Raw genomic sequence first — 20424 nt, 5'->3', positions numbered from 1 at the left:
AAACCAGCCTGTCCCCCCACCTTCAGATATTACTTCATTTCTCCCCATCTGCAAGAAAAAAAGAGGGAGGGGAAGACCAAAAAAAAAAAAAAAAAAAAAAAAAGACCATACAGGAAACGTTCATTCTTTTAGAAAACAGTTCTATGTTACATACAAGTCAAAGAAAAAAGGGGAGGGGCTGGAGGATAAACATTAACAAATCCCAACACTCAATATTTCACCTCTTGATGGTGTTATTTCTATAACCATTAAGCTCCCATCTCCCTCTCTTCTAAGCCCCTCCTGTCCCTCCCACCCTTCCATGCATCCATACAGTGCTCGTTCTCTCGGCACAGCACCTCCTCTGACTGCGGTCAGAGCTGCAGGAGTGCTGGGCCAAGAGACTGGGGAGGGAATCTCTGCAGGAGGAAGAGGGAGTTTATATGTGGAGACTGTTTTCGGAAGGAGTGATGAGCCCCCTTCTTGCTTCTGTCAACAGTGTGTGTGTGTGTGTGTGGGGGGGGGGGCCCGACAGTGGATGTTAGTTTGCCCCCCAGTTGTAGCTGTTGTATGCCGACTTGTTGATCTGAGACTTCTGCTGAATGGAGGCGTTCTGGCTGCGCTGTCCGGTGCCGCTCTGTGCAGAGAGGACAGAGTGTATCTGTGAGCTGTCTATTCATGCCATGTGTTTACTCACATACAGTGTAGCTTAGTGACATGACAAACCCATATACACTTTATGATTCATCTGCCAAGGACACTTTCCACTGGGATTGCATGAGTTTGAATGGATCAACAAGTGCTTACACTTGTTTGTCGATGCCTACACACTCATGTACCACACACACACACACACACACACAGATACATGCACAAAGCCTTTTAATGCATCTGTTTTTATGAGGGCTGCTCCCTTGAAACTTGGAGATTTGAGTCTTCAGTCTGAGACCCCTCAGTTGACTGGAATTGCTTGAAATTGAGCAGCCACTTTTTGTTTTTTTGCCAGTCAGCGTACTTAGATTTTGCTACTTTCATGCTGCTTTTCAGTAAAGGCTGCTGCAGACCACAAAGGCAGCTGCACAGAGGAGGAGAGATTCAACATCGTAAGACTCTTACATCATGTTATCTTCTGCCTTCTGCTTAAAAGTGTTGAATTTACAGCTCACAGCAACTTAATACAGTCTCTGGCATTTGTTTGATATCTCATGTTAGCAAAAAAATTTTGTTGCACATGTCCAATCCGTTGTTAGCACAGTTAGCTTATTTACTATATTACTGCAGTGTCACTGCCACACTAAATGTCCTAGTGAACCCCGTTCAAATTCTCAAACTATATGGGAAAAAAGGGAGCAAATAGTTGAATATTAGTATTGAACAGCCAAACCTGATTCCACTGGTGTAGTTCTGAGTTGAATAAAGCACTAGTTTTTTTTTTTTTTTTTTTTTTTGGAAGATATTTTTTGGGGGCATTTTGGCTTTTAATTGGTAGGACAGACAAGCGTGAAAGGGGAGAGAGAGAGAGAGGAATTGACATGCAGCAAAAGGCCACAGGCTGGAGTCGAACCTGGGCCGCTGCAGCAACAGCCTTGTACACGGGGTGCCTGCTCTACCACTAAGCCACCGACGCCCCATAAAGCCCTAGTTTTAATCCAGAACCAGTTTTATCCATCATTATAGTTTATAACTTAAAATCTAAAAGCCTAACAAGGGACAGAGGCTATAAATTAGCTTCAGTGTACATTATATCTTTTGTATTAATTCTTCCTATGCAACAATGTTAATCTGTATTTTAATGTTTATCATTCTTCAATGTTTGGTCAGTGTTTTGTCTTTATTGTTAAATAAATGATAAATAATGAAATACGAGGCTTGCTGGGCAATACATTTGAAACCTTCGAGAATATCATCATAATGCTTTGACACCCCATGTTTTTTCAAAGACTGTTTCCCCGTTGATATGTGTTTCCCTCAATGTAAATCTGAACCAACCAAACCTTTTCCTTTACCTAATGCTACACATTTTATCAGGAGGGAAACACTATTCGACAGGGGAACAGACCTCAACCTGACACCAGCTGTGCAATTGGCAATTCAGGAAACACAGCTTCCATCAATGTTACTGGTGAACTACTACTGTGAACATGGTTCAAAATTCAAGTCGCAAACTATAAACGTGAACTAGTTCATTTTAATCTGTGTTAACTGAACTTTGGGCGAACTTTTGTCAAGTGTGAACGTGGACAACACTGGCACTAAGGTTGTGTCCTACTGTCTATTTTGGCACTTCCTCATTAAAAACAAAGTGAAGCATAGTGCTTAAACTGAAACGTTCCCCCCTTGTAATAATAGATGTACACAACGACTCTTTTTTTTTGTCCTGTTTTTTTTACTCGTTGGTTATTTTTCTTGACAGATGTTCAGTTGCAGTCTTGTATCTTTTTTTGTCTTGGTCATACCACCTGAACTGAACTGCAGGTGTGAAACCTGACCAACTCCAACAGATGGAGACAAACCCAACAACAAAACCATGTACGCTACCTGTCCATCCTGCTGCAGGTGGTGGTGCAGAATCTGAGAGTGGGGTTGTTGGTGCGGTGCCAGGATGTGCATGAAGGGGGCCGGGGCGTAGCCAGCGGCAGCCGGGGGGTTGATGGGTCCCCCGCTCCCCAGAGCCGAGGGCAGGCTGAACGAAGCTGCTGGCGTGCCAGCATGGAAACCCTGCTTCTCGAACGACTGCAGGAGGAAATGAGACAAAGAACAGATGTGACATTTTTGCTTAATTCAAATGGCATGGAGGGGGAAAAGTCCCTTCCTGTAAGGAAGGGCTTGAAATATTAATGATCTGTAATTACCTGCGTCTTTGTGTAAACAGACCCTGAAATATCTGGTACCCCCGTATTACTTGATGTCACAGAAACTCCTGCAGAAAGAGAAGACAGGGCAAAAAAATGAGTCAGAAAATTGTGCATGTAAAGAAGACTTGAGGGACAGCCACCAAACAAACCATGCCCAGCCACATGGTTGTTTTCAGATTCTAACCAGCATACTTGCTATATGGTGTGCTAATAACAGGGAATAGAAATTCTTTAGACACCTCTATTTCTGTGCAATCCTTTTCTCCAATTTAAGCATCTAAAAAAAAAAAATCTTATGGCTTACAAACAAAAGAAATTCCTGGGAAATATCTACCAGTATGACCATCTATGTCCGCTGAAGCTCATAGATGATTTGATTAGAATTTCCCTTTGGTGAGGACAGCAGAGGAGATGAAGAGGGTTGAGATGAAGGGGAAGAGAGGTGAGAAAGATGGTGTAGCAGCGTATCAGTTCCAGTCAGCCACAGTGTTTAAAGTCTGACTGTATCTGGTAGTTACTGCTGTGGTTGTTCTGGCACACACTGACCCCCTGTATCACCATGGAGATGCAGAACAGGGTCAACTGGTGTGCAAAGTGGAGCACGAGACAGGAAAGACTTTAAGGACTCTGTTATAGTGGCATTTACATAACAAAATGTTAATGCATTGAAGTCTGTGATGTCATATTACTTTTGTCAAGAGGACTGATCACACGATTAAATCATCCTGAAGTTAGTTAAAATTTTTGTACAGTCAGTTTCATAATTCATGTTTATAGCTTTATTAAGACATGACAGAATTGTTACGGAAAGAGCCACAATGCTAATGCAGTATTTGGCATCTGAAGTCGTGGCACTGCTAGAAAACAGCAGTGAGTTGGAACATAATGAAATAAAGAAAGAAGAGTGGTTTGAGTTCATTTACAGGCTGCATCAGTGATGGAGTTAAAAAGTGGTGGAGCTTTAAATGATGTCCATTGTCAGTAGGAGTGATGCTCATCCCTGTGTGCTGATGTAGTCAATATGTTATAAAGCATTCAATTCAGACTTGTCCTGTGCTGTGTAACAAAAATGATTTTAGGTCAGAAGTAGTGCTGAACAATAATTAGAATTTTATCGAAATTCCAATATGAGCTAGTGCAATATCCAAATCGCAGGAGGATATTTAAAAGGCAAAATATGCTGAAACACCATTTCAATATTAAGTATTGAGGTGCTGCTACAAAGATGTCCCGGCCTACAAATCATATTCTACAGACCTCATAAAAAAATCTTTTAATATATATATATATATATATATATATTTAAAATAAAATAATGATGCAAAAATAATCATTGCCTCTAATATTGTGAACTATATTGTAATTAGGGATTTCCTGATCTGATCTCAAAGATCGATGTCGGGGCCAATCAAGGCAAAAAAAAAAAAAAAAAAAAAAAGCCCGATCTGATCCTTTGTTTTATGACAGCTGGTGATTTTACTTGCGAAGCTTTGATGCACAGCAGTGTACTAAGTGCAGCAGTCAACTCCAACTCTCCGCTGTCCCTCTCTCCTCCACTCCACTGAGCTCATGTGTGTTAAGAGCAGGGGCTGAGCCCGGCCCACTGCAAAACACCGAACACCATAAACAACCCCAAAATGCTGCACGAGACTGTTATAAATTTTTAAAACTTTTTTTTTTTTTAACGTTATCTACCAAGTTACGAGCACTCATTTTATTTCAGCTCAGTGTGAGAGTCTTTTGGGTTTTGCTGTCGTCTATGGCAAAACTCACCATGCCACTGCAAGTGCAACAAAAGCCCCAAGAGCAAAAGCCGATAAGAGAAATTTACATGAGTAGTCCAATCTATGCAAAAGATTTACAGATGATGTAAATTAACACTTAGAATACAGAATACAGTTCATTTGGGTAATTCAGACAAATGCAGGGATTTTTCTCAATGCCTTGCAGAGCTATTCAATTGTCAAACGTTGATTATACATTGGACTGACTGTAATAACTTTTAAGTACTTCAAATTTGCACCATACAGCTTTATTATCTTGGAAAATAGAAGCATCGGATTAGGACATGGTATCAGCAGATACTCAATGTTAAATGACTTGGATCAATGGCAAAAACAACAACAACAACAAAAAACAAAACAAAAAAAAAACAAAACAAAACAAAAAAAAAACAAAAACAAACTCGATTTGGATGTCCCGAAAAATGATAAAGAGCAATTAAATATATTTTCAAAACAGCTCAGCCCTGTTCCCTAAAAAACAATGGACATTACAGCTGAATATAATGAAGAGCTCACGTCTGAGAGGCGACGTCTTTCTAAAGAAATAATTCCCCCTCATGCCGTCACTGTATTTTGTGGTCGAAATGTGGCCATTTCTTTCATCGTCTTGCTTAGATTACAAAATCTTTGTAATGATACTAATGAGATCTGTCAGAAAAATCCAACAAAACAGATACCAGCAATTATGGCAGAAATACTGACGCTCAAACCCTTGAGTGCCCTTTACAGGGCACCTTTGTCTTCATTCAGACACCATTCTGTGAGCAGAGCATCATAAATGTGCAGTGTGAATACTGCTGCAGCCACTCGCCACTTGAAAGGCTCTTCAAATGGTACATTAACACACACTCTTGTACAGCACAGCATTATTTTACAAGTTATATAGACATTTTTTTGCCCTTCTCTCTTGGAATGTAACCTACTTCACCCACTGGACAGTGAACTCGATACTCTGGAGATGGACATACCAGCAATGACAACATGAGTGAAGAGCAAGCAACACAGAGGGGAAATGGGACAGCATCAGCAAGAGCAACTCATCAGTTTATGGCAACCACAGCTCTTGTTACCTGCCACATTTTTGACTCTAAAGCTGATAATTATGTAGCATGAATCTCTGGAATAAAAAGACCAGATTGGATTGATGATGAGTTGCTCTGGAAGAGAACAGGAAACAGACAGAATGGCAGACAAGGCTTGTCAGAGAGGCAGGCTGCATTGGATTGTCTAAAAGCGGATGTAGTGTGACGGTCTTCCCACAGGCGCAGCTCATCAGCGATGAGGCAAAGGAACGAGAGCAAAGAGGGGGAGAAGGATGGTTGGTGACACAAGGAGGAAGACGGGAGGGACAGGGTTTTGTCTTGTTTTCTTTTTGCTTTATTTTGGCATGTGGCGGCACTCACCGACTCCAGGCCCGGTGACAGAGCTGGCTGGCTTGTTTTGTGCAGAAGCGGCAGCGGCCACGGCAGTGCCGTATCCGCCCTTACAGAAATCCCCACTCCCTGAAGCCTGGCCCACATCCTCATAGCCTGCAACAGTCAGACACACAGCCGCAGCCCACAGCGTTAGACACACCAGGCAGGGGAAGCAGACCTGCCTCAAATAGCATTTGCAAATAATTTATAGCGTTTGTTTGGAACTGTGTACCACATGGACAGGTTTTACCATACTGTGACAATGCGGACAGTGTCAAGTCCTCTAGGATACCCACTATACTGGCATCCAAATACTGTAATTATCTGAACTTTGACACCAAATGCATTGTCCTGTGTGGCGAAACCCGCCCATCCGATACAACGAGCGGGTCAGAATCAACGCTACCGTCATTTGCAAATACTATTTGACCCAAGTCTGAGGGGAGGAGGTGGGGGAAGTGAGGGGGCAGGCAGGGTGTGTGTGTGGGAGGGGGGTTGGAGAGTGAGCTTGAGTTGGGTGATGGCAGAAAGCAGCAGATGGTGCAGCTTAGAACAAATAGGTGTCGCATGTGTTGTGACTAAAAGGTGGATATTGAGTGATAGTTTGAAAATAAAATAAAGCATCACTTAAAAAAAAAAAAGACTATAAAGTGATCGAGTAGATACCAGAAGGCCGCTATGAAAATATGAAACTGCTGAAAATGGGCTAAGAAAGGCAGTTATGTGAAGAAATATGAAAGGGTGATGGGTGCTCCATTTGTTGATGCGTTTATGATGAATGTGTGCATGTGATGTGGTGGAAGGTGAAACTTCACTTTCTGAAATGAGCAAAGCAAGCTATGGAAGACAGCAGGAGACCTATAACCTAACCCCTGTGTTATTTAAACTGGTATAGCCAGGTGCCACTGTTCAAGCCCATCTTCCCTTTCCCATTCAGTTTAAATGGCCCATATGGTTCATCGTGAGAGGCCATTTAACAAAAATGACATTCTCTCGTCATTATAGAAACAGCTAATCATTGAGACATATTCCTTGTGTGTACAGGCAATGAAAGCTGGGTACAAGATGCAGGTGCATTTCCAATATTCGGACACAACTAAACCTCGATATTAATCATGCTCGATCCGAAAGCATTGTGATTAACTCAACAGTTCAGGTAGAGAATCAGCAGACAAGAATGTGTTATCAACTATAAAACAACTGCCTTGACACAAGCATAACAGAAGTCTTTACACAAGCATCATGTTTATGCTTGTAGATGCTGCAGAGCTCAAATGAAATATGCACTCCACACCGATGAGAAATCAATGGGCTCATTGTGAGAAACAGCACAAAGTTATTGGTATGCAAGTATACAGAGCAGGACCTGCATGACCCCTTCAAACATGCCGCTTCAGTATTGTTTAGTGCCTCACCAGTGCTGTATCCATGGGAACCATAGCCACTAGCCTGCTGGAAGGGTGTGGCTGATGCATTCACGCCGACATTCACACCGTGCTGCTTTGACGAGGTAGGAGCCACCTGGACAGAAATAAAACCATGTCATGTCATCGAGTCAGCAAGCGTAACCAAATACGATAACCAAAGTTCGTCGTGTGGGGTCATGAAAATCCATTTTCTTCTCTTTTGGGTCAGAAAATATATTTAAATCTCAAAATGCAATCTTACATAGTGCCACCAAAAGGAAAAAAATGATCGCTTCCATTTATGCACACATCAAATTTTATTTGCTAGCCCACTCCATGGTATTGAGGTGCATCTGGTCCTAATGAGATATGTAAAACAAAAATAATAAAAATACTCAGGGAGCAGGACTGTCAAAGAGCAGGACTGTCATGGCAACCACAGGTAAGCTAGCATGTGGAGACTTAAGTTTTCTCACCGGAAACACAGCAGGTCCGTATTGGAAGGTATTGGGCAGGCCTGGCATGCCAGTGTAGTATGGGAGGCTCGTGTAGCTGTAGCCAGGCGGCAGCGCGGGGTTGAGGAACGGCTGCTGTGTGGTGTGATGCGTCTGGGTCTGGTTCTGTTGTGTCTGAGCTAATGTGGTGGCTGGAGCTGGGGATGATGCGTCACCTCGACCAAACTTTGATAAGTCGCCTGCAAATACGGGAAAGTGAGGACGACAGGATAGATTGGGAAGTTACTGAAAGTGTTTAAGTGCAAATGTCACACGGGAAGTATAAAAAAATAGCACATCAAAAATAAACAAAGGGCATAAAGAAAAAAACTACAAAGACCGTCTTGCAGTTGCATGCTTCCACTAGCCAAGTTCCAGTTACAGACTTATATGAAAGTATGAGCCATGACAGCAGACAATGCCTCAAATAGGCTATGGATGTTTTTGCAGAGAAGCTACACATTCTAAAACATGGATGCTTCACACACATCTTCAACCAGGCAGCATAGAGGATCTATACAATCAGCACAGTTTCAAGTGTACGTCATGTTCACACTGGACAGAGAGCAGCCCCAATATGCAACTGTCGTGCAGCTGCACATCAGCAGTCGCATGGCTATTCACACCAAAAGCACATTTCTCTGTGCCAGTAAGCAAGTAATTCTGCTCCTCTGCTCATTTCTAATCACATGTAGAGTCTGCTTGTGTGTTTGTCTGTGTGCACATCTCTGTGTGTCTGCCTGTCTCTCTTGTTTTCCTTTTAGACACAACTGACAAATATGTAAAAGGATGAGATGCATATTTTATCATCTATTGTAATCAGATCATTTTTTATCATATCGAATACAGCCTTTGTATTGTTCATAATAGAGTATCAGTGTGTTTTCTTGCCAGATTCGCCTGCTGCTCTCAGAAAAAATAGGCCAGGCGCTGAAAGTACAGCTACATATCACCAGCCGGCTGTGGAGCTCAGGGTCGCAGTGCATCCAGTGTGAACAGCCCCATTGCTCAGCATGGGCACCGAATGGAAGCGGGCCGCACTCCATAGACAATCAGCACGCTTCACAGCACCCCTGTGTCCAAAGTGAATCCAGCACTAGCGTCACCAATTAGGGACAACCTGAAAACTGAATGCCTCTGGTCAAGGCTATTACTGGCGCAGAGGCATAAAAATCCCTTAATTGTTAGCTTGTTGTAAGAGGTGTCATATTTGATAGGATGATGAACCATTCCTTCCTTGAAGTAACAATCTCAGTTAATCATCACCAAAAATGATTCTTAGTTATCCCCTTTGTCTTAAAACTTTCTAATAGGGCATGCTTTCATAGTCTCCGACAGCAATCAATACTTATATGCTTGAATTATTGGCCAGGGACACTCTCGAAGTGCCATTTCTAGATGTTAGATTATTCACTGATATTATACCTTGTTAAATGTGTTCATAAAACAGGCATGTAGCCAATATCATCCTGATAATAAAACCTATGTGTGACCACAGATAGGTGCACTGTCATCTTGCCAGGCACAGTGTCTATTAACAACCAATAAGAAAATGCCTTTCAGTGCACTATGTTTTTGTGAGGATATTTATGTGATGTTCCTTCATCAGAGAAGCACATAAAGCTTCTTCGGCTAACTGCTGAACAGACACAGTAAGCTCAACTTTCAATAAAAACAGTTGTTTGATGGCTCACCAGAGTACGGGTTGCTTGTCAGGCTGCCGTCTCTGCCAGTCAGTGCTGTTGTGGGAGTTGCAAAGGGGATGCTGTAATAATCCTGGAGGGAGAAAAATGTTTTTCATAAAGTAAAAGTACTGGACAAGAAGCTGTGAAGTCTAACTTGTGCATAATGTTTTTACTGCAGGAGTTGAAGAATTTTCACAAAATAGAACTCACCAGCGGTATTCTTGTCTGCAGCATCTGTAGGTCATCATAGCCATACACCTGAGGCTGAGACGAAGGAGGAAATATGTCAGAACATTGTGTTACTCTATCAGATATATAATATAAACTCTGGTAAGCACAGGTAAAGCTCAGATTGTACTAAGACTGGCATGACCCTGGCAGGAACTTACAGGGTAGGCATGCAGTAGTCCGGGGGCCATGATGTATGGGTTGGGCAGTAGAGGGGGCACTCCAGGTGGCAGGTTTGGAGGTGCTTTCCCTGTGTGCACAAAGCCATGTAAAAACATAAAAAATGCATTAATTTGCCCAACAAGCCAATACTTAAAGTCGTAACTATGTACACTGGAAAAAAAGGATTCATACATACATTTTTTTAGTGGGAAATTACAACATGAACCACAGAAACAAAATAGGGCTGCACAGTCAGTCATGCCCTAATACCAATGTCAGCTCTTATCCATTACAATCTAATTTGTACATGAAAATGATCCTACTAGATTTCAAGTAGCAATGAGAGATCTGTTGCATCACACCAAGCAACAGATCTCTCCTACTAGATTACAATTAGCAAGGAGTGATCACACCAAGCGCTGCAAATTTCTACCTCAGCTGCTTCAGTAAATGGCAAGACTGGAATACGTCACATGATAAACTGCACCAGCAGAGGGAGCAGAGAAAATAAATATTAAGTGTTTGTGTGTGAGAGGAAAAAAAGCTTCAGAGGAATAACCAAACTGAGAGTAAGATGAGTCAGAAGAATGGAAACCCTGCCAGTGATGGTGAGGAAATGGAAACCAGTTTATTTAACCCTATTTCTGCGCTTGTACCAAATATATGGTCACATTCTGCTATCGATTTCTGGATCAACAAGAAGACTTCCCAAGAAATCTTTTGCCATAATTGCACCACTGTGGGGTAATGCATACAATCTATACAACCACCTGAACCTGAAAAACCACAAAATAAATTAAGATGAAGCTGCAGAATCTTGCCTAAAAACCCTGCCACCTCACCACACAGACAACCATAATGATTACACAGTTATACTTGACATCGCCATAACCAACAAGTTCTAATAGGCACAGGGAGAGGTAATGATTTATCACCTAGTCAGATAAGTAGCTCCGATCAAAACTGTGCAAAAATGAGGGATTAATGGGACAAACAAACTCTACTTAATGCTCTCAGCACACTCGGTGGTTAGCCGCAGCTGAAGCAGAATTGTAGCAATTAAAAATGTATGATGAAAACCAACTATGGAGGCATATATAATCCTCACAGTCCATTTCACCAGGAAGTTATTCTGAATTATGAAGCCCTGACACCAAATTGCTAGGGCTACAATTAAGTCAGGTAATGCTACCTGTAGATTGACAGCATAAATTACAGTAAAGGGGGGAGACAATGTGCTTGTGTTTCAGTCTAACCTGAGGATGCTGCAGAGCTGCGTGAGGATGAGGAAGTAGCAGAAGAAGGAATGGCCGTTGAGGAGACTGAAGCAGCAGCGATTGCTGCAGCTGGAGCACCCATGGAGGCAGTGTTGAGGCCCATGGCCAGACTGCTGACGGGGCCGAGGCCAGAGGGGGCTGAAACTGTAGCAGATCCCACAGAGGAGGCCTGAGGGGCTCCTAGGGACACCTGTGCAGCAGCCACCGAGGAAGAGGAGGGGACTGATGAAGACGGCACAGCTGAGACGGAGGAGGGGAAGGAGGACGAGTGCAGGCTCGAGTCACCATCTACGTTGGGATGCTGTACAGACGGAAGGAAGAAGATAAAAAGATGCGGTTAGGATTGATGAGATTACATTTCCATTAGAGTCGATGGACATCTAATGTGCCCATCTGCCATCACAGGAAATGCAGTGTCGAACATGCTCACAGAGATGGAGGGATATACGCTGTCCTGCATGAGCATGTATACACAACACATGTTTTCTGAGTTTCTATTTAATGCCAGGATCAGACTAGGTGATATTTTTGTCTGTTATATTGGTCACTGTGTCAGATGAGGTGTTTATAAAGTCATAAATTCTTGCTGTGACTTGGCCGAGAGACGTGACAGTCTACATGTTGGTGCCTGGCCAATTATAGTTTGCGATCTTTGGCAATGTGCATAATATCACCAGGACTGACTTGGACTGGGTATTAACACTCAATACCTTTAGGGTATCGACTACAATAAATAAGTACCAAGTTATATCGAAACGTCTCCAGTTAAATGATGCCTGATTTCGACCCTTTTTTAACAGGGTGTCTGATCCTGTATCGTCCCCACTCCCCGCTAGATCAGCAAACTTCCTGTTGCTTCCATCTCCAGTCAGTTCAACATCTGCCCAGCTAACACAAGCTAAAACAGCAGCAGTGGCTAACATCCAACAACGAGCCGTTAAATGGTCTCAACAAACTCACACTGATATGGAAATAGCTAGTTAGGTATCATTAGCCAAGTGATGCAAAAGTTAGCAGACTTGCAGACTTTCACTAACCATACTCAGCATGGAGCCAAGTTCTCTACAGGTATTGGCATCACTTTAAGGGTACTGGTATTGGTACTGGTGTTGGTACTGGTGTAATATTTTTCAAACAATACCCTGCTCTAGGAGGGAGATGCTAGGAGCTCACTTCCAGGAACAAGAAAATAAACACAGTGGCAGCATGTGATGCTGGCTATCTTATGTTCCAAAAGGAAAGAAAATAATGACAATCTTTCCTCTGTCTCACTGTTCCACCTGGCAGCACCATTCCTCTTCCCCTTCACCATATTTCTACAATAGTTGTATGTGAAAAGCACTCTGTATTCCCATCGATCAACATAAAGGCCCGAACATACTTGGGCGGAACGTACTCGGACTCTGCTCCACGCACCAGTGACTGCTCGGCATGTATTTTTCACATCGACGTGCAAGAATTGTGGGTAATGTAGTGTGTTTCACGGACATTTTTACAGGAAACTACAACGCGGAAGTGCGCTCGACTATTGAAGCCCGAATTGACTGCGGACATTCCTCGCGGAGTCCGCTCCGCTTATAGTACGCCCGAGTATGTTCGGGCCTTAACAAATGTGAGAGAACATGTTGTGAGGCATCCCAGATGTAATGTTGATTGTCGTCCACTATGACACAATACTCAGGTTAAAACAATGACTTATCATGCCCGCTCAATGCTGGATTGAAATATAGTCGGGCTGGTACTGCGTAGTCTGAACTCTACACAATTTGCACTTTCAGTGGTCATGAAAAAGTAAAAGACAATATAATGGAGCTGCACAATGGGCTCTGGTATACAGAAATCAACATAATAAGCTCACCAGTAAGCTTGAGTTGGATGTCCGCACTGATGATGGAGCAAGGCTGTTCTGTTGTGATGGGTGAGAGCTGTACAAATGACAGGAAGGTTCAGAGCACATCTCAACTATCACAAAAACACATCAAACATACAGATACTTGGGTTCACCCAAAGGTCATAACTTAAGATACTAGTTAATTTCCTGTTTTATTCCTATAGGTGTTAATTTAGCAGCGTCTTACTTGTTGTGCTGAGGAGGGGGCATGGTGCTTGGAGGCAGGTCTTCACTGTGCCCCAGACTGCTGAGGGATGTCTGATTGGTTGTAGTCAACAAGGAAGCAGAGCCACTGTCAGTCAAAGTGCCCATACTAGAGACAGGCGTGACCGAATCAGAGACCGGTTTGACCGATACTGCAGAGCCTGCTGCAGCTGGGGAGAGAGAAAAGAGAGATTTCTGAAATAAATTCCAATCCAGAGTGATTGGGTAAAAAAAGTGTTTGTGACAAACGTCAAGACAATTTCAACAATGCTTTAAAGAGGACAAAAGGCTTTGTAAATAGACACTTACCTTCAACTGACTGCGTTGCTTGTATTGAATTGAAGCCATTCTGTAAAACCAACAATGAAGGTGAGCTCACAGGTTTCTATGGAAACAGGCATTCATTAGAAGTTGAAGAGTGTTTTTTTTTTCTGGAAACTGTTGAGCCAAGAAGCTTGTTTGCTATGCTACAGGTCAAGTTTGAAACCAGTAGTGTATTACAATGACCACAACTTAAAACCAAAAAAATGAGGGGGTAAAGTAACACCAGTTTACATGCTGCCTTTGTAATTTTAAACACTTGAGTTCAGGTCATGATCTCTAAATGATTTTTGCAATGTAGAGGGAACAGAGGGAATGAAGGGCTTGACCCAGATCAAACAGGAACTTTAAACCTTTAGAACCCTGATTGTATAAAAACCTGTGACTTCGATTGATGCAATTTGTGTGGAGCATTGTATATTTAAGGTTTTAATCAGGCAATCTTTACAGTTACAAATTTACAACAGAAGACTTCCGCATTAAAGCAAAGCCTTTAATTACTAGTAATGAGCCCCAAATGATTCCTCTCAGTTCTAACACAACTCCATATTAAAATGTTCGTACTCAAAGCAAAATATTTCAATCAATGATCAATGTCCCGCTTTTCAGTAGGAAGTTACTTATCAACCTCTTTTTAAGCATAATTGTGTAAAATCCTCAACAAAACATATGAATGGCATGAGAGCTATGACGCTTATAGTACGATAATGCAACACTTCCTCTCCCTTCAAAAAGTTCCAATCCTGAGAAAGTTTTAGAGTGAGTGCATCAATGTAGAAACTCACTACAACTAAGCTCTGTGCAGGCCAAAACACCCCGACAGTGAACGCTGCACGTCAAAAACTATGCACCTATTATTTTTAATGTACAACCCCACACAGGCGGCAGCTAGCTGCATGTCGGCGCTCCTGGACACACCAACCCACGGCACTTCACGCCACTATCCTATTTCCAGCCATGGCACTCCCAAAATTACATGCATTCTTCTCCAACTTGCTCTTCGCTTGTACATACCAGCTCCCCTTAGCAGTTCTTTTACTCTGCTTCTACGGCAGCTCGACTCCTCTCCTCACCATTGATGAAAAGGGAACTCTGTTACTGTGTCTCGTGCGTGACAAAGAATGGATGAGGAGAGACTTGTTTAGGGCAAGAAATATCCAGAACTTAACAATCCACAATCCTGTCATTATAAAGGCAACGGCCACAAAGATCATTCCTGGCCAGTCATGGCTCCAATTAAGGCCCATTTATGTTCCCTTTACATCCGAAAATATATACGTCTGTTTCAAACGATGTCACCATCACTGCCCACATACTTCCATGCGTCCTTTACGTTGGCATGGATGTTAACCAATATATCCACCAGGGGGCAGCCCAGAGTCAAAAGTTTATGACAACAACAAACTCAAAAACCAACATGGCGACTGTGGAGGAGATATTGATAATGTCCCTCTTGCATAAAAGACAAAGCCTCTAGTACTGCTGATGAGAGAAATTGACGACAAGCGTCATTTCCAGTACTTTAGGATGTCCACCGGGGCATTCAATAACCGTCATTGTTATTTCTTCTTCGTGTCTCACTAGAGCTAAGTATCGGGTAGTGACAGCAACACTGCCCCCACGGTTTCCAGTGGTACTGCTCCGTTCGGCCCGTATCCCTAAGCTTTATGGAAACATGCAGAAATACGGACAAAATGAATGCGGAGCACGGACAGAAGACTCCGTCCATATCCAGATTGGTAATTAAGGTTGAGCATAAATGGGCCATTAGATGTTTGTTGCAAATTTGAGGAAATTGACTTAAGGCCTACTTGAGATAACACAAAATTCAAGAAATGAGACAGAGACTGACACAAGGTCACAGTGACCTTTGACCAGTTCATTATTGATTCCAAGTCGATGTTTGTGCCAAATTTGAAGAAATTCTCTCAAAGAGTTCTTGAGGCATCACATTCACAAGAATGAGATGGATGCCAGATCACACTGACCTTGACTTTTGACCTATGACCCCAAAAATTCTAAGTTCTTTCTTGAGTCCAAATGGACATTTGTGCCAAATTTGAAGAAATTCCCTCAAGGCGTTCTTGAGATATCACGTTCACGAAAATGGGATGGATGGACGTACATATGGATGGATGGATGGATGGACATACATACTGTGAACCTGAAAACATAATGCCACTGGCCACAGCTATTGCCTGTAAGGAGGCATAAATGATACAATCTAAAAGCAGCCCGAGGAAATAATGCCAATGAAATGTAGGTTTTATTATCAGTTGTCTACAGACCTTCTGCATCAGCGTACCAATGAAAGGAGGAAAACTACAGTGAAAAGCCGGTTCATTAAATTGTAAAGTAATGTTAAGTTTAGCCCCATCAACATAGGTCCACTGGTTTTGCCAGGGTTTTAAGAGCACAATAAAACCCTACAATGTCAGGCAGGAATTTTTCAAGGTGAGGAAGAGAGGAGAAGGAGTGCGCACAGTAAAGAAGGAAAAAGAAAAGAAAAAGCTGAGTGATCTATGATTCTGATTTATTTATTATGATTTGATGGAAAAAACCTTGGTCCAAATGCAAGACAATGTTATATGGCTCATTTTTTTAGCAGTTTTTTTTTTTAAATAAAAGGATTATTACTTGTTACCAGTTCAAGTTAAAAAGAGGTAAGCTTTAGCCTTACCTTGGGCTGCATATCCTTCTGAGGGGAAGAGGAAACTGAGGGAGGGTAGCGTCGAGTCTGAGATGCTCTCTGATCATACAGGTCCATCTGGCTGGAGTTGGAGAGAGCTGGAGTTGACTCACTGCAGATTGTAATGGCATTGACAAGATTGTGTTCTTAGAGAGCAATTAGTGGTGCTGACTTGAAAACTATTTCACTTTTAAAAGACTAGAACACATTACGACCCAAGTACTTTTAATGAATACTGCATGAGAAAAAAACATAGAAAACTGTCCAGCCATGATAAAAATTTGAGAAAAGGTTCACTAAAATAGTCTACTGTCAACACAAAGTGTGTAAATATGAACTTAACATTAGGCTCAACACTTGTGGATGAACCAACCTGCTGGGGCTTGTGTAGAGACTGTTCTGAACCTGGTTGGCTGGTGTTGTGGTGGCGGGTGTGGACTCGTACTCTGATAGAACTGGTTCTGATCCAAACTGCAGTGCTCCAAACTGAAGATTGAGGCCTGAAATGTCTGTTGAGCCTGGCATCTCTACTGCCATTGCAGGAATCTGAGGAAGATGAAGGGCATTTTAAGACTTGGCACAAATACTCTGAGTCTGGTCCAAGGATGGTGTTGTTTTCACACACAAGACTTCCCATCACATCCATGAAATGTGCCAATTATGTTAACATGGATAATTTCCTATGCTTCTCTCTTTCACATTTAAAATGTTTTGTAATTTAAATTTAGGTGTAACCTTTGTTGTGATGGAGGTCCTTTTCTTCTGCTGTTTGAGTTTGTGTTGCTGCAGAGGCAGCGGACTCGAACCCTGGGCATCTGAGGAACTTGGGGAAACTTGCTGACCTAGAGAGGGGACTGCTGCCATTTTAGGAAGGGAGGAAGCAGGTGGAGGCACCACATGGGGTGAGGATGCAGTTTGTTGGGGTAAGGAAGAAGACGCAGAGGAAGGAGGCAGGCCTTTGTCCTGCAGGAAAACATCCAACATGGACGAGGTTGAGGTGGCAGCCTGGTAGGGCTGCCGCTTTGTAAAGGGCGTATGGACCGCAGACTCCGGCTGAGTCTTCATATCTGTAAAATGGAAAAAAAAACCCATAATGTTAGTAGGACGCTAAGAACAGTTCCGATTTTTCAACAATGAAAAAAAGAAAAGATGCAAGTCATTGTCATTAACACGCTAAATGGGATTAAAGGGAGATCAGTGATTACAGCAAGAGGTCATCTCACCGTATTGTCCCAGTGAGGTGGCACTGGTGTCCCAGGATGAAGGGGCTGTGTTGGGAGGTCCAGTCTGAGAGTGCTGGGCTGCCAGCTGGGCCAGTGCCTGCGCTGTTTTATACTGCTCCAGGAACTGAGAGCCAGTGGTCCCTGTGCTCGCTCCCTTAGGATCTCCCACATCCCCGAAACCCTTGCTCAGCATGCTAACCTGCAATGTTGGCAGATTATGACACACTGTTATCACAATAACAGAAAATATTGGTGCTAGACTGGTGCGATTGTGACATGATGTCAATGGCTGCATCCTTTTCCTGTGTGGTGGGGAAGTGGTTGAAATTATAAGACTTGGAGATAATTTGCATCAGTAAGCACACTCTAAGAGCCAGGGTGTATATAACGGCAGTCTCACCATGCTGTGCTGGGTGTATGGGGTGCTGGAGGATGGTTGGGAGAGTGGCACCCCTTGCTTGGAGTTGCTGAAAACCAGTGACTGGGACAAAGAGGGGGGCTGGGTGGCCTCCATGGGGGGGTTTTCTGTCTCTGAGGAGGAGGACGGGGGAGTCTTCCCCAGGAGCACTGCAAGGTCAATCCTGTGGCAGGGTGGAAATACTTATTAAGACACAAAGACATTTAAAATGTGATCAGTGTCAGCTGACCCTTTATTTTCATGGACCAATCTGCAGACTATTTTCTAAATTAATCATTCATCTATAAACATCAGAAAATAGTGATATCTTCATAGAGGACCATGGGGGGGGCATTTATCCCCAAGCCTATTTTTTTTTATCTATTGTTATTGTCATGAGAACTTTCACACAGAAATGCAAAATTACAAGGAGTAATCGGAGTGAGGTCAGTTTTTCTGAGATGTCGTACTACGAATCATGTTGCACCTATGAGGATTATGAAAACAAAAAAAAATGGAGGCTCAGTGGTCTGAACGAAGACGGCAAACTTAATTACTCCTTTTAAGCTTGACAAAGGCCACGCAAACCAGATCCCACTCCTTCCCCTCTTACCTTTCACAATAAAAGCCCCATGCATATTTGCCAGAGGGAATTCTAAATTCACTGAGAGCATGCTGCTTAAAGGTACTCTATAATATAGCTTACAGCATCTTATACTATACAACAATTTACCACAGACAGGCAGCCAGATGCTGCTCTGGGTCAATAGAATCCCAGTAGCTGATGCAAATTTGCACTGCTGCCAACCTGAATAGTTCTGATGAAAAGTATTCACAGAATTTCACATTCTCATGCTGTTTATTCATCATGCTCCCAGTGTGTAAAGGTCTTGATACCGTTTCTTCCCAACCCACAGTCCAAACACAACAATATTCAGTTTACTACAGTGTAAGATACAAAAATGCAGCAAATCTTCATAACTGAGAAGCTTGAGCCAGAAAATATTTTGATTAAATGTTTTGATATTTGACATTGAACAAGTAAACAGTGAAACAAGCAAATGTAATTATTCTCTCAGCCATTACTGGAAAGCATGAGTCAAGCTAATAAAGTGCATAAGTGACCTACCTCTGTCCTTTGGTGATGGTAACATTCTCTTGAGGCAGAGGCATTGACGCCACACTGGAAGCTGTGAATATCTTGGTCTCTGAAAGCTGCAGAGGAAGAGAGAGGCAGACGATGGAAGAAGAAAAGTTAACATTTTGATGTAAAGAAGTATCAAGTTTTGCATGTGTAAAACCACGCTAAAATCTGCTGCTGATTAGTCTTTAGAAGTTATCACTTAATAAGTGCATTTATATGGAAATGAATATCCCGTTTGAGGCTTATCCCGATTGTGAACATATTCAGCATATGGTGTTCACATGAGCAGAGAGAAATCGGGTAATTTACTGCAATATATTTGTGCAGGCCCCTGCAGTGTTTACAAAAACAAACAGCGAAGAGGCTTAGTTCAGGTATAGGTGGGGAAAACACACTGATGATGAAACAATCTTCAACACAACACCGAAAATGGAGATAAGAGCAACATAAAATATTTAACACTACGCTGTACATTTACTACCATTTAACTTCATGGCTACTTTCTTCTCTGCTCTTATTGCCATAACTTGCCTGCTCTGATCCACCTCCAGTGTTTGAACAGCCTACTGTAATATTTCCGCTGAAACACTTTGCAAATCACGTTCTATTCAATAATATATGGTCTGCATCCTTTTTATTTTAAAGAGTTAACTGCATTGATGAATGAATGAATGAATTTGAAAGCACCTTATAGTCTCCTGTGTGTATAGGAATGACATAAGGGGGGGCAGAGTGCTCTGCTGCAGCTGCTGTGTTGTTATTTACATTATGCCAGCAGAGGAGCTCTCTCTTTTAATGGCGGTGAAAGCCAAGACACTGGGCAGGTCAGGCACAGGGTTTTTAAGATAAAACAGACTGAGCAGAGTTGTTTGCTTCATCACAGAGGTGTTTTAATTTGGTTAATGCTGCAGTCGGTTTACATGCGGATTGCGGCTCCTCTCGTTAATATTAGTCCCTGGGTGACGGTGTTAGTAAGTATTCACAATATACTTCATGATCGCCTCGCAAATGTGATTATTTAGACATTAAATTAAAACAAGCTCGCAACTGCTGTCTTTTGTGAAGTTGAATTAGTACAAGTTAACTTTAGCTTGTCTGCGCTGTAGACAGTCCGGGTACTACACTGACTTCGCAACTGAGTTCTGACACTTTTGTTCTGTCAACATCATGTTATGAACAAACATTTACATAATAGATTATTGATATTTATGAATGGATGCCAAATCATACACATCTGCGTTGCAATGCATCCAAGAAATGCCTGCCCTGC

General features: G+C 42.4%; 1 protein-coding gene across 6 annotated transcripts in view; it reads right to left on the bottom strand.

Moving 5' to 3' along the window:
• Nucleotides 1-78: 78 nt before the first annotated feature.
• The window catches only part of ubap2l (ubiquitin associated protein 2-like), a 34545-nt gene continuing 14199 nt past the window's right edge, over nucleotides 79-20424 (bottom strand). For 3 of the 6 annotated variants that reach the window (XM_049601882.1, XM_049601881.1, XM_049601884.1), the window contains 19 exons: nucleotides 19140-19225; nucleotides 18014-18194; nucleotides 17614-17812; nucleotides 17126-17457; nucleotides 16764-16936; nucleotides 16382-16502; nucleotides 13690-13729; nucleotides 13364-13550; nucleotides 13144-13210; nucleotides 11265-11586; nucleotides 10008-10096; nucleotides 9829-9882; nucleotides 9628-9709; nucleotides 7916-8133; nucleotides 7449-7554; nucleotides 6022-6147; nucleotides 2832-2899; nucleotides 2518-2712; nucleotides 79-616 (listed from right to left, as the gene is read on the bottom strand). In XM_049601882.1, the coding sequence (XP_049457839.1) occupies nucleotides 521-616; nucleotides 2518-2712; nucleotides 2832-2899; nucleotides 6022-6147; nucleotides 7449-7554; nucleotides 7916-8133; nucleotides 9628-9709; nucleotides 9829-9882; nucleotides 10008-10096; nucleotides 11265-11586; nucleotides 13144-13210; nucleotides 13364-13550; nucleotides 13690-13729; nucleotides 16382-16502; nucleotides 16764-16936; nucleotides 17126-17457; nucleotides 17614-17812; nucleotides 18014-18194; nucleotides 19140-19225 (2742 nt within the window). In that variant the 3' untranslated portion in view covers nucleotides 79-520. The remainder of the gene's footprint in view (nucleotides 617-2517; nucleotides 2713-2831; nucleotides 2900-6021; nucleotides 6148-7448; nucleotides 7555-7915; nucleotides 8134-9627; nucleotides 9710-9828; nucleotides 9883-10007; nucleotides 10097-11264; nucleotides 11587-13143; nucleotides 13211-13363; nucleotides 13551-13689; nucleotides 13730-16381; nucleotides 16503-16763; nucleotides 16937-17125; nucleotides 17458-17613; nucleotides 17813-18013; nucleotides 18195-19139; nucleotides 19226-20424) is intronic. The other 3 variants (XM_049601885.1, XM_049601887.1, XM_049601883.1) reach the window with 2 other exon arrangements.

Source organism: Epinephelus fuscoguttatus, linkage group LG17 (genome assembly GCF_011397635.1).
Source record: "Epinephelus fuscoguttatus linkage group LG17, E.fuscoguttatus.final_Chr_v1".
Taxonomy (NCBI): Eukaryota; Metazoa; Chordata; class Actinopteri; order Perciformes; family Serranidae; genus Epinephelus; species Epinephelus fuscoguttatus.
This window is presented reverse-complemented; position numbering and strand designations above follow the sequence as displayed.